This window comes from Onychostoma macrolepis, chromosome 19 (genome assembly GCF_012432095.1).
Source record: "Onychostoma macrolepis isolate SWU-2019 chromosome 19, ASM1243209v1, whole genome shotgun sequence".
In the NCBI taxonomy this organism is placed as follows: Eukaryota; Metazoa; Chordata; class Actinopteri; order Cypriniformes; family Cyprinidae; genus Onychostoma; species Onychostoma macrolepis.
Window position 1 is genome coordinate 22,528,108 of NC_081173.1, and position 12,645 is coordinate 22,540,752.

Sequence of the window (12,645 nt, forward strand, 5' to 3'; positions counted from 1 at the left end):
CAATAACATGGACGGGAGACACGCGCATCACCTGAAACAACATTGACTTAAAGATCATCTTAGAATTTATGAATCAATATCGATTTTTTTGAAGTGAAGATAGAAAATTGAAGTTTCAAATTAAGTTTCGCACATGCAGTTAAAATAACACTGTATTTGCACTGTACACATGCGTAGCCTACCGTTACACGCCTAAACATTAAATACGAACAGATACATTATCAAACAGATACATCATCACGCCACATTTTACTAATGGAAAAAAAGAATCCCGCTTTACCGTATTCACAAAATCTGCAGTGAACTCACGAGATATAATTATTTAGGCTACAAAGCATTTTCCATATAGCTTTATCATTAAAAATCTGCTACTCGAAGACTAACACATTACTCTTACCCAGTCCTTAGTTTTCTGCTTGTGTGGCTTTTAATATCATTTTGGGCTTATATATTCAAGACCCCTTCCTGAACAGACAATACCGTATATGGAGTTTGACTAGCTCTCTATTGTCTAGAAACGAAACTTTGTGATACGTAGAAATGTTGGAATCAAACCCTGCTTTAAAAATAGCATGTCCCATTTATGTTGCTCTTTCTTGAGAAATGAAACTCAACTTTCTGAGCAGTACAGAAATGTGCCCTGCTTATATGGAAGCCCAGTGCATGCAGTTTTATTATTATTTTTTTTTTATTGTTCAATCATGATCTCTAAGCACAGTTATATCTTTACTTTACAGAATGTTAGACGGATGCTTATTAAATTTTACGATAAATAGAGCAGCCTGCCTGTGTGACCAGATGTCCTCTAGAAGATCTAGCAGTGAGAACCAGTGAAACAAAATAAGGCTGTCAATGTATACTGTATTTCATGTGATGCTATGGGAGTGGTAAGATACTGAACTGGAGTTAATTTTATTTTATTTCAGCACTTTCATTTCTTTCAAAGACAAAAAAACAAACAAACAAACAAACATTGTAACTCTGGGTTTGTCTTTTATATAAGTACATACATAAACATCAACAGTCATCGGGTATAAACAAAGCAACTGCGTTGTATAGCTTATAGATGTCAAACCAGTGGTAAGAATGCCATGCAATTCAACCAGACATGAATAAAAATATTCTTTCTAGGCTTTGATTTAAAAGCAGCAGTGCATTATACTACAGTTCTTGACTCTGTAAATCAAGTCATTCAAGTACAGCATTAATACTGTGAAGAGGACAGAGTGTTTAATAAGGGTTATCTGTGCACTCTCTGTATTGCTATGTGGAAATTTTGAAACATACATTGATGTTTCACTGGTTCAACACTTAGTTTGCTATGATCACCGATTGTTTGAGGTTTAACTTAAGGTTGTTTAAAATCTGATGCTTTTTTACCAAAACCAGAGACGGGTGAAGATGGGTGCTAGTAAATGTTGCTAGTCGAAAGTAGTATTTTTGTAACCCAGCATTATATTATTCAAGCTTTGCAACAAGCCCGTCTGACCAGGAAGGGAAAACACAGGCCTGAAGAGACCCTAATCAAGCTAGACATAATATTGAATTTAACACGAATAAAGACAATGCTGTGAGGGATTGACTTAGTCTTTATAATGGCACTGTATAAAGGTCCTAGATCACATAATATTCACAACTTTCAAAATTGTTTTACTACTTCTTCAGAAAGACAGTTTGTCATCTGAATAATTGGTATGTTGTTAAACAACAGTAAAATCTATTGAACGCTGTACTATCATCACAGCATCATTTTCATTCCTGTCAAAGATAAAATGTGCTGCTACCCTGACTAAGGTCTACTGGCCTTAAAACATAGGAAATAAACTGGTAAACACTAAAACTATCAAGAAGGTTTAAGAAAATAAATCTGTTCGCTTTTGAACTGTTTGGTTTCCTCATGCATAGCTCAATAATAACTCCCATTGCCGTCAGATATTAATGCTCATACTCTTATAACTGAATGGCGTTTGATAATTTTTAAAGCTCATCTCCGATTTTATTGTTCAAAATGTTGCTGTTGCTCAATGTCTTAACCCAAATTAGGACTGTTACAAAATAAGATGGAAGATAAGCTACAACAAAATAAGCCAGAACACTACTAACAGTAGCAATTCTATTTGTTTCTATTGTGCATCTTCCATTTTATTTGCTGCAGATAAACGAGCCTGGGAATTAGGACTTATAAAGTACATTTCTTTGAATCAATTCATGACGCAAGAACAACTGGTTGAAATACATGATATATATACAGTACATGTTTCTAGTATGTTAAAGCCAAAGGGCAAAAAGTGCAGGGTTACAAGGTTAGTGGGGAGTTCCAGAGCCTCGGCTATTTTCCTGCACCTCAAAACCCTGAGCTACTCGTTCATCCTTCACTAAAATCACAGTGCATTAAATATAATGGACTCTGAAAACTGAAATTTATAGGTAATGCAGTTTTAGATATCATAAGTCTCTATTTTAAATGAAAACATACTCTATGCACTTTCATTTACATTCTAAGCAAATTTATACTGTAAATTAGTCTTGATGTGCCACGATGTCAAGTCTCTGATCAGCCAGATGAACGCATTTCACAAAAGTCTGATATATGGACTGCAGGACAGAAAAACAAAATCAAATTCAAAACATTAGCTAAGGTTTTGCATACCTGCTGCTGCGCAATTTCTTGAAAGCTAATAAATACAATACCCCAGAACCCTTGAAAAATACCTTCTGTCGTTTTAGAGACAGTAGTAACATTTGCACGATGTAGCAAAAATAAAATCCACAAAATGTTTCAAACAGAACAAAATATGAGCATTAGGCATGAGCAGGCATATAACTGGTTGACAAATCCGAGATTCAAACTAAAGACAAAGACTTGTGGCAAGCGGGATATTTCTGGAAGAAGAGGGTTATTCCATATCGACCGAGTCCAGGTTGTTGAGTTCTCGCGAAAGTGAAGGAGAAAACCAAATGTGCTTGTACAGCAGATATTATTTTCACAACGGTCAGAGAGTCACTTGTCAGAAGGATGTGTCTGTGTATCAAATAAGCATTCATACCCTACTTGAGTTGCAGCACATCTTAAGTCTGTGATGAGTTGTGAGCAAGTGTGTCATTGAGGGGTTATTTCTCCACTTGAGACTGTTTATTCATGAGAATGTTTTGTTTTTTTGTCACTGTGATGTAGTTTCACTGATTTCTAGGCCATGCTGTTGTAGTTGAGCTCTGAGCAGTGCATTGTCATTCTTCAGGTCTTCAATCTGCAGGACAAATCGACATTCAACATATTACCACGTGCCAAATCGGACTTGGTCAGTAAAACACCAAAGATCTCATAAATTTACCACTTAGGATTTAATTTATTTTATTTACCACTTAGGATACATTACTCGAGGCATTTTTTTAAGGATATCACACAATGTCACAATTTGTCATCCATGTTTTAATTGAAACTTTAAACCTCTTAAACCTCTTTTGCAGCACTCTCTTTGCCAAAAACGGAAAGGAACTGTTGAAAAGCCATTTGATTACATTTTAAAAGATTAGTTAAATTGTTAAAGAATTCTACTGTTTTTCACCAAAAATAAATAACCAACCAACCAATCAAAAAAACAAACAAAATTATAACCTAGAAAAACAAACAATTTCTAACAGAATTACAGAAAAGTATTAAATGTTATAGTTTTATAAACTCAACTGATTAAACATCCTTTTTGATTGTTAAAATGTAACTACACCATTAAAAATAAAATTCAAATAGCAAACAAAATATATATATTAGTAACTTTGAGACCCCACTGTGCATCCTACATAAACAACTCCCACCAACAAATACCTGTTGTCTTAGTAGCTCATTGTCCACTTGTATTCTCTCCACCTCCTTGTAGCTCTCCTGCAACCTCTGGTTAGTCTGTCGGAGTTCCCTAATGTAGTCGCATGCTTTAGACAGGATTCCTCCTTTACTCTAGAGAGGAGGACAAGCAGTTCATTAACATTAGCAGCTCCAAGAACAGAAGATCTGGCGCTATGTAAGTTACTTACTGCTCCTGTTTTGGTATTGTCCATATTGCAGTCTGGGATGATTTTAGACAGCGTGACAATCCAGTTGTTGATTTTGTCTCTTCTTCTCCTTTCCACTGCAAAAACACAATAAAACCATTTAGCAACAGTTCAAACTGAGCTCCTTCTGTTCTATACACTGAATTACTCAAAGCCAATGTGAAATCCAAATCGACTCCATTTTTTCTTCCTAATGCATGCTCCTGGTTTATGAATGAGTTATTTTCAATGAAAAAAATAATCTTTACAATGTTTTATTAAAGTGTAATAGCTTCCACCACTGTAACCATTTCCTTTGTAACTCCACATTACAATTCAATCAATTCCTGATAGACAATGACTGAAATGCAATTTTAAAAAAAGTACATTACTTTTTACATCAGTTAAATTTGTGACATTGATCATATAACTGTTTAGTACAGATGTTCTTGCTTTCACTGAAACTGTACATATTCTGAGCTCTAAAAAGACATGTATTAGTTCACCTTCATTGTGCTGTGCTCTCCTTCTCTCATCACGAGGTGCCCGGGGGCCATCAATCTTCCTGCACAAGTAAGAGAGAGAAGAGAAAAAGATGGAGACTTGTGTTAGCTTGTTCTACTGCACCATTAAACTACCAAAAACACCAAATCAATCAGCACGACACAACACAGCTGAAGACTATTTGAAAACAAACAGGTCAAGTCAGGTCAATTCGATTGTACCCAAAGATTTTCTTAAATCTGGACAAATAGGTTAGCCTAAAAAAAAAACATGTAACCCTTTGATTTTTCCTCATTTCGGTTTTTAGAGGTTACAATTGATTCAACTGATGTCTTCCGAACATGAGGAAAACTCAAACACCAGCAAACACCTCTATAGTATTTATACAGTACTGAATTAAAAGGAATAGTTCGCCCAAAAATGAAAATTTGCTGAAAATGTAATCACCCTCAAGCCATCAAAGATCAGAGGTGGAAACGAAAATATTCTACTCAAGTAAAAGTACCATTACATTAATGACATTTTACTTAAGTACAAGTAAAAGCACCAGTCTAAAAATCTACTCAAGTAAAAAGTAGCTCGTTTAAAATTTACTCTGAGTAAAAATGACTTGGTTACATTTTAACAGTGGGGAGGGAGGCAAAAATGGAATAGGCCAAGGGTGTCAAACTCAGTTTCTGGAGGGCCACAGCCCTGCACAGTTTAGATATAACCCTAACTAAACACATCTGATCCAGCATCTAATCGTTTAGGCTTATTTGAAAACTACATGGTATGTGTGTTGGAGCAGGGTTGGAACTAAACTCTGCAGGGCTGCGGCCCTCCAAGAACCGAGTATGACACCCCTGGGATAGGCCTATAAATCTCAAACTAGTTGTTTTTAACCTGCAGTTACAAATGCAGTGACCCTGGACGACAAAACCAGTCTTAAGTGTCAAATTTTCTAAATTTAGATTTAAACATCACATGAAAGCTGAATAAGTAAGCTTTCCATTGATGTATGGTTTGTTAGGATAGGACAATATTTGGCTGAGATACAACTACTTGAAAATCTGGAATCTGAGGGTGCAAAAAAATCAAAATATTGAGAAAATCGCCTTTAAAGTTGTCCAAATTAAGTTCTTAGCAATGCATATTACTAATCAAAAATTAAGTTTTGATATATTTACGATAATAAATTTACAAAATATCTTCATGGAACATGATCTTTACTTGATATCCTAATGATTTTTGGCATAAAAGAAAAATGGATAATTTTGACCCAATGTATTTTTGGCTATTGCTACAAATATACCCCAGCGACTTAAGACTGGTTTTGTGGTCCAGGGACACATATAAGACATAAAATGTTGAATACTCATTTGAAATTATTACAAATAAATAAATAAATAATAATAATAATAATATAATTCACTTCTTATATAAATTAACTTCTCCCTAGGAAAACACAGCTTACACTGCATAATAGAGCATAAATATGGCCAGGGGTTCACTTCATTTCCTTTGAGTTCTTCGAGCAGATTACGACAGGTTTAATGTTCAGCTGGGTCTGCTCCATAACGTCTTGTCCGTCTGCATCTTTCTTGTGATATTAGCGCCAGTTTGTTCTCCTGCCCATTATTTACTGCAGTAGCCTAGTTACCAGGGAGAGTTTTTTTTTTAAACTCAGTAATTGAGGTGTTTTAAAATGTAGCGAAGTACAATACTTCTAACAAAATATACTTAAGTAAAAATACACAAAAAAAGCTACTACAGTAATACAGTAATGCGAGTAAATGTAATCCGTTACTTTCCACCTCTGTCAAAGATGTAGAAGAGTTTGTTTCTTTATTGGAACAGATTTGAAGAAATTTAGCATTACATCACTTGCTCAGCAATGGATCCTCTGCAGTGAATGGGTGCCGTCAAAATGAGTCCAAACAGCTGATAAAAAACATCACAATCCACAAGACGTTAATTGGTGGACTGCAGTTGCGTAGATTACTTGAGGATTATTGTGATGTTTTTATCAACTGTTGGAACTCTTATTCTGACGGCACCCATTCACTGCAGAGGATCCATTGGTGAGCAAGTAATGTAAATTTCTAAGAGAAGCAACAAACTCTTCTACATCTTGGATGACCATTTACAGCAAATTTTCATTTTTGGGTGAACAATTCCTTTAAAAAGCCAGATGCTCAACAGCGGCAGTATCTAGAGAAACAGGCTGGCAGCTGAAAGGGGGTGGGGATGTAAAAGGTCTTCCTCACCAGTCTGATCTGCTGTGTTGAAGAGTCTCACGTTCACCAAGGTCTCTGGGGATAGCAGGCAAGTGGGACAAATTTTTTCGGTTGTTTTTCTGACTGCACTTGATTGGACAATACTTTGCATATTTATATGTGAAATCATTGCATTTTTTAAATTAATGCCACACTCTCAATTTGAGGCATTTTGCAGGAAAATTAATCAGGATTTGATTTGAAATTCCATTCTTCTTGTTCTGCAAACTGAAATTAATTTGGGGGAACGTGAAGGGATCAAATCATTATGTACATAGCACTGGGATTAAAGGGTGGACTGGGCTGTGCAGACTGGGAAAAGTGAGGGATGACCCATGATCATACTTACGTAGAGTATGTGTGTGTACGAGGGGCGATGGTCCGTGGTGTTCCAGTCTGTAAAACATCTGGTGGACTCATCATCACGTAAAACTGACCTAGGGTTAAAAAAAAAAGAAAGGAAATGTTTGAAAAACACTATAAATGACACTGTATGTATAACAAAGCAGATTAGCATGATTAACATGTTAATAATTTTAACAGCCATTTCACATTAAGTATCTTATCTTATTATGCACTAAATACAATGCCAGATGATAGAAACAAGCTGAACCAACATTACTTACTAACACACCAATTATGCGATTTAAAGGAATAGTTCACCCAAAAATGAAAATTTTCATGTCAGCTTCATGTCGTTTCAAACCTGTATAATTTTCTCTCTTATTTTGAACACAAAAGAAGATATTTTGACGAAACAAACAGTTGTCGGTCCCCATTGACTTTCACAGTAGGGAAGGAAATACTATGGAATCAATGGGGACAATCAACTTTAATTACCAGCATTTTTCAAAATATCTTCTTTTATGTTCAACATAAGATAGAAAGTCATACAGGTTTGGAACGACACAAGGATGAGTAAATGATTTTTGGGTGAATTATTCCTTTAAGCCGGCAACGTGTGTCGTCATCCGTGTTAAAACATTTTCGTTTATCAACAAAAGGTTAGAAACGGCTTAATTATAAACCGATTGACACATTTATATTTCTCTCAGCATGTAAACACCTTAATCTGTGTTCCGTCGGATTATAGAATGTGTAATATGTTACAGAAAAGCACCTTTATGGCTAATTTAAGTGCATCCTACGGTGGATAGGATGATATTGCAAATTTTGAATCATTTCTAACCAAAGCAATTATAAAAAATATGTTCTCATCTCGTGCAGCCATAGGACAAGTGGTACAGTCGTAAAAACTATGCACGCTACCCACTGACATTTTGGAGTACTCTAGAATATAATGCTAAATTTACCATCACACCTCACATACTATTCTTTTAAATGCAGCTTGCTTGCATCGCTGGTTTATTGATTTGCATGTAAACCAGCAAAACATGTAAAGCAGTAAAACATACTCAGTATCAATGCCAAACACTGTTTTTGTACTCTAGCATGTGAGACTGACCTCCAGCCTGTGTGAGGGTCGGATCAGACGTGGCCTGCACTGAGACAGCTGTAGCTGTACCGTCACTGACAGTTGCTGCTGGGAAATAGGCGAAGCGTGTCTCCCCCCCCACTGTTTCCCCTGCTGGACTGCCTCCATTACTGAAAGGGTTCTGGATGACAGCCTATCGAGAGACAGATATAGAAATATGAGAGACATGTAGGCAAAGTTGACACTGGATTATTTTTTTGCTTTTCTCCATGCTTCAGTCCAGTCTGCTCCATACACACCTGTGCTACTGCTTGCTGTGCGCCCGCAAAGGCGGCTGTGGACACTACACTGACTGCCGCTCCTCCATCTCCTGCTGCTTCCAAATGGTCCTCTGTTACCTGGACCACGCGATACGTCACCTGTATCAGGACAGAACACAAAGGTGAATTTTTGCAAAAATGTTTTGTATCTTTAAGTTGCATAATCTAATTATGTGGATTTAAATAACACACATGCATTAAAGCAAATACGAATTACCATTTGAAACATACTTTAATAGTTTGACATTTCTGAATCAAACAGGATGTTCAACAGTAAAGAAAAAAAGCAGGATTGGACTTGATTTTATCTATCAGAAATCAGATTATAATAAACAGTGGACATTACATACTAGAATATAAGTCTGCTAAAATAATGCCTATATAGTTATTTGGCTATTGCTTAGCATTATCCAATAGCCAGAACTGCCCAGGTGATGTCAGGAAAAAGGGAAAGCAGTTTCAGAGGGAGTTATTTTATTTTTATTAAAGAATTTTTTCTGTTGGAATAATACGCACCGATGAATCTTTCAGAATAACACCAGGAATGTGCATTTTGAAAGTAAATACAGGCAGTTTTAATTTCTTGTTGACTTTAAAGTTGTAATAGAGCTATAAACTGCTGTTGGTTTATACAGCAGTGTTGTTTTTGTTAACTATAAAAATGTATTAAAAATCAATTTTGTTAACTGACACAGAGTAATATTAAAATGAAATATAAATACTAGATTAAAAACCTAAATAGAAAAAGCTTAAATTAAAATTAGAAATGTTTCCTTTGTCAACTAACTGAAATAAAATAGGCTTAAGTTGAAGTTTTAGCTAAATCTAAAACTGAAATAGACAAAAATGAAGGCTAAATAGAGCTAATAAAAATAAAAGCATGTAAAATTACTAAAAGTTAAACTAAATGCAAAACTGAAAATATAAAAGCTAATTTGAAATATAAAAAATGTAAAATACAATAATACAGAATATGTAAATAATTTTTGGTAACACTTTATTTTAAGATGCCCTTGTTACAGTGTAATTATACATTTAAGTACTGAGGAATATTAATTAACTACATGTTCTTACTATATGGTTAGGGTTAGGATTTGACTTAAGGTTACTTTCATGTAATTATGCATAATTTATTGTTATTACAATAGTAAGTGCACATAATGTGTAACAAGGACAACTTAAAATAAAGTGTTACCCAATTTTTATTTAATAGTAATAACCAATACTAAATTTAACAGTATAATAATAATACATAATACTAAAACGACACTCGCAGACATGAGAGGCATTATACAGACATAAAAGCATTCTCATAAGAGCCGTGACTGAGACACAGTACTCCAGGTCATGTTTTATTACAGAGTGACCCCAGCTTGAACCCTGGAAAGGTCAAAGGTCGCACTGACCTGTCCACCAGTATTCTCTGTCCGGAACTGGTATTGAACATTGTGGTCTGCAAAAGCTGCTGCTTGCTGGACACTCGCTATGGTAACCGCTGCCTGCTCCTCCGCCCCCACACCCTCTCCTGAGAAATGCACCACAAACGAACAGCGGTATATTGATATACACATCATTCACTGCATGCACACATCATTCAGAGCTGCATGTTTTTACTTACCCTCCTGCAGCTGAACAACCTCCTCAGTTTCCTGTTTGTCGTGACTGCATAGAGAAAGAGCATGTTCTGGGTCATCTTATGAAACTACACAAAGGAAGCCCTAAATATATAGATCAAAATCATATAGGCTTTTGGCGGATTCTAGTGAAGGAAATTTGACGGTCATTTCTGCTAAATGATTAATTCAACACACTGGTTCAAAAATAATAATGTTGTTTACAATAATAGTGTTTACTGTAATTTTGTGTTTCAGTCCCTAAACATAATTTACATTTATAATAAATAATAAAATGTACGTTTCTCTTAATGTATTTTGCGTGTTTTAAATTTAGATGTGATTGTTTTAATGTGACGATTTTATTTTTGTGTCATACTGCTATTAAACTATATTTTTATTCTTCATTCAAGAACAGCTCAGACACATTTCTGAAAGAATCGCGAACCGATTCATTGAAAAGATCCGACTCAAAGAACGATTCGGACATAACTACTACATTCAGTCTTGATGCAATTAATTAAAGAGGCGTTTGAACTTACGAAATCAATTTAAAAAAGCAAAATGGCTAGAGAAAGATGTTCTAGATATAAATCTGACCTAGATCATCATGATCTGTCTCCTTAACTTGGTGAACAAACGGTGAACGCCCCCTTCTCATCACTAAAACCTGTTCAGTTTTCAAAGTTTTCTGCAAAATACAAAAATACTAATAGCAACGTTTTCTGTAGATATAAATATATAGCCAAATAAAAAACACGGGATTAAATAAACAAAGATCTAAACATATAGAGGCTCTGGATGAAAAGACTAGGGGCTTGTTTGCAGGTTGAAGGAAATTTAATGCTTAAAACTGCTGAAGAGCTATTGTTCCGACAGTACTAAACACGGCATTTCTATTTGAAATGTTAGTTAAACGTCTTTTAGATTTCAGAAAATATTAATATTGAAGACTGTTGTTACAAGGAAAGGTACACCGGCTTGGAGTTGTTGTTTTATTTTCAAATACCAAGGACAGACAAAAATCACCAAATTAGCAATCGGGCTAATAGTGATATAAATATGTCGACCGTCGATGTTAAAACGCCTGCGATCTGTTGTTTTCTTTGTGCTATTCGTACCTTACGTTTAACTTACCATATTAATGGCATGCACAAAACTTAATAAAAGTCAGAAAATAAACTTAAAAGATGATTGCTAACTGCCCTACTATAAAAACAGAGCAGAAAATGGTTGACTGGGGCCTTGAGGATGGCCGTGCATAAAGGACGCGCTCTCACCTCGTCGAGGTGTCCAAGCTCTGGTCGAGCATATCCATGAAGGCGAGCGGATTTTAAAATGCGATATTCAGCGACACTTGAAATACGGGAGATGGAAGCGCTGATCACGGGGACAAACACACGGGTCATGTGAGAAAGACAGTCCAGGACACGTGAGGTGCAGGCTGGGCGAGGAGTTAAAATGGAGACCGCTGTGGAGGAAGACGGAAGGTGTACCGGTTGTTATTGCGCGGCTTTGTTGCGTATGTTTCTCACTCCCGCCCTTCTGTCTAGACGAGTCCTCGACCTGTAGAGCCACATAGTGGCTTCTTTTCAAACTTATAGCTCCTACGTTAACACTGCGTTTATTTATCGGTTTATTCTGAAGCGTTTGTTACTTTAAAACCTCGTTTTCGTCGTGTTTCAGAACCGCGCTGTATTGCTTTGTTATCGATCTTCACGTATCCATCCGCAAGCGTTCTAGCGGCCACATTTTAGCGCTGCCGTTAATAAGATATGGAGTGGAGTGCTTATTTTAAACAAAGTGCTGGTTAGGTTGAAATAAAAGGAACAATAAAATATTTTAGGTACACGCAAATATAATAACACACTCATGGTTGTGTACGTATTCTGAAACTGTTTGTATTTCGCAGGTACGGGGTAGAAACAGAACAAATAGAGACTGTAAATTATCGCGATAGACTTTCAACGCTTAAACTGGAAATTTAAGTTCAAATGAGATCTAACTAGCCTACTGCTATTACAACCTCGCGAGCTTCATTATGAATGACATGACGCTTTGAAATGGCATTTAATAAACGAGTGAACTTAAAAACTTACCTTGTGTCTTCGCCATGATTTAGAGCCTGTCCGAGTGTGATTCAAAACATATAACGTGCACAAAATATACGCAATATTTCCTTGGTCACATAAGCACAGGGAATCACGAATATGTGTCGAGTGGTGATTTTTCTCAGGTGACCCCCGCGATCCAATCCGGGTTTTCAGACAAACCACATGACACGAATGCAAGAGTGGTGGATAGGAAATAGACGTTTGTTGATCTCTAATGTGAATAAACTGGCTAACATCATTTACACAAACGCTCAGAATTATTTACTCGATATACACGTGTAACATGATTTCATTAAATAAACATATGAGATTTAGTTTGTTAGTAAAAGCGTTGTTTTCCCAACAGTACTAGGCTACTCTGTTACTGAACTTGCA

At 36.0% G+C, this 12,645-nt stretch overlaps 1 protein-coding gene across 2 annotated transcripts; it reads right to left on the bottom strand.

Moving 5' to 3' along the window:
* Nucleotides 1-901: 901 nt before the first annotated feature.
* Nucleotides 902-11,918, bottom strand: usf2 (upstream transcription factor 2, c-fos interacting). Of its 2 annotated transcripts, XM_058753653.1 has the most exons (11): nt 11,437-11,915; nt 10,162-10,205; nt 9,950-10,068; nt 8,523-8,642; nt 8,254-8,416; nt 7,138-7,225; nt 6,780-6,824; nt 4,533-4,591; nt 4,030-4,124; nt 3,824-3,952; nt 902-3,248 (listed from the first exon to the last, which is right to left on the bottom strand). In XM_058753653.1, exons 1-11 carry the CDS (start codon nt 11,472-11,474, stop codon nt 3,162-3,164), a joined length of 987 nt encoding a protein of 328 aa, XP_058609636.1. In that variant the 5' UTR covers nt 11,475-11,915; the 3' UTR covers nt 902-3,161. The 2 variants fall into 2 exon arrangements, with proteins under 2 accessions (XP_058609636.1, XP_058609637.1); XM_058753654.1 differs by lacking the exon at nt 6,780-6,824 and having other exon boundaries at nt 11,437-11,918.
* Nucleotides 11,919-12,645: the final 727 nt, after the last annotated feature.

Bases quoted from the DNA above. Each gene is read 5' to 3' on its own strand.
- usf2 (XM_058753653.1), bottom strand. From the start codon at position 11,474: ATGGATATGCTCGACCAGAGCTTGGACACCTCGACGAG. The intron at 6,825-7,137 runs GTAAGTATGATC...TGCTATCCCCAG, and splicing joins CGTACACACACATACTCTAC to AGACCTTGGTGAACGTGAGA. The intron at 4,125-4,532 runs GTGAACTAATAC...GTGTTTTTGCAG, and splicing joins GAGAGCACAGCACAATGAAG to TGGAAAGGAGAAGAAGAGAC.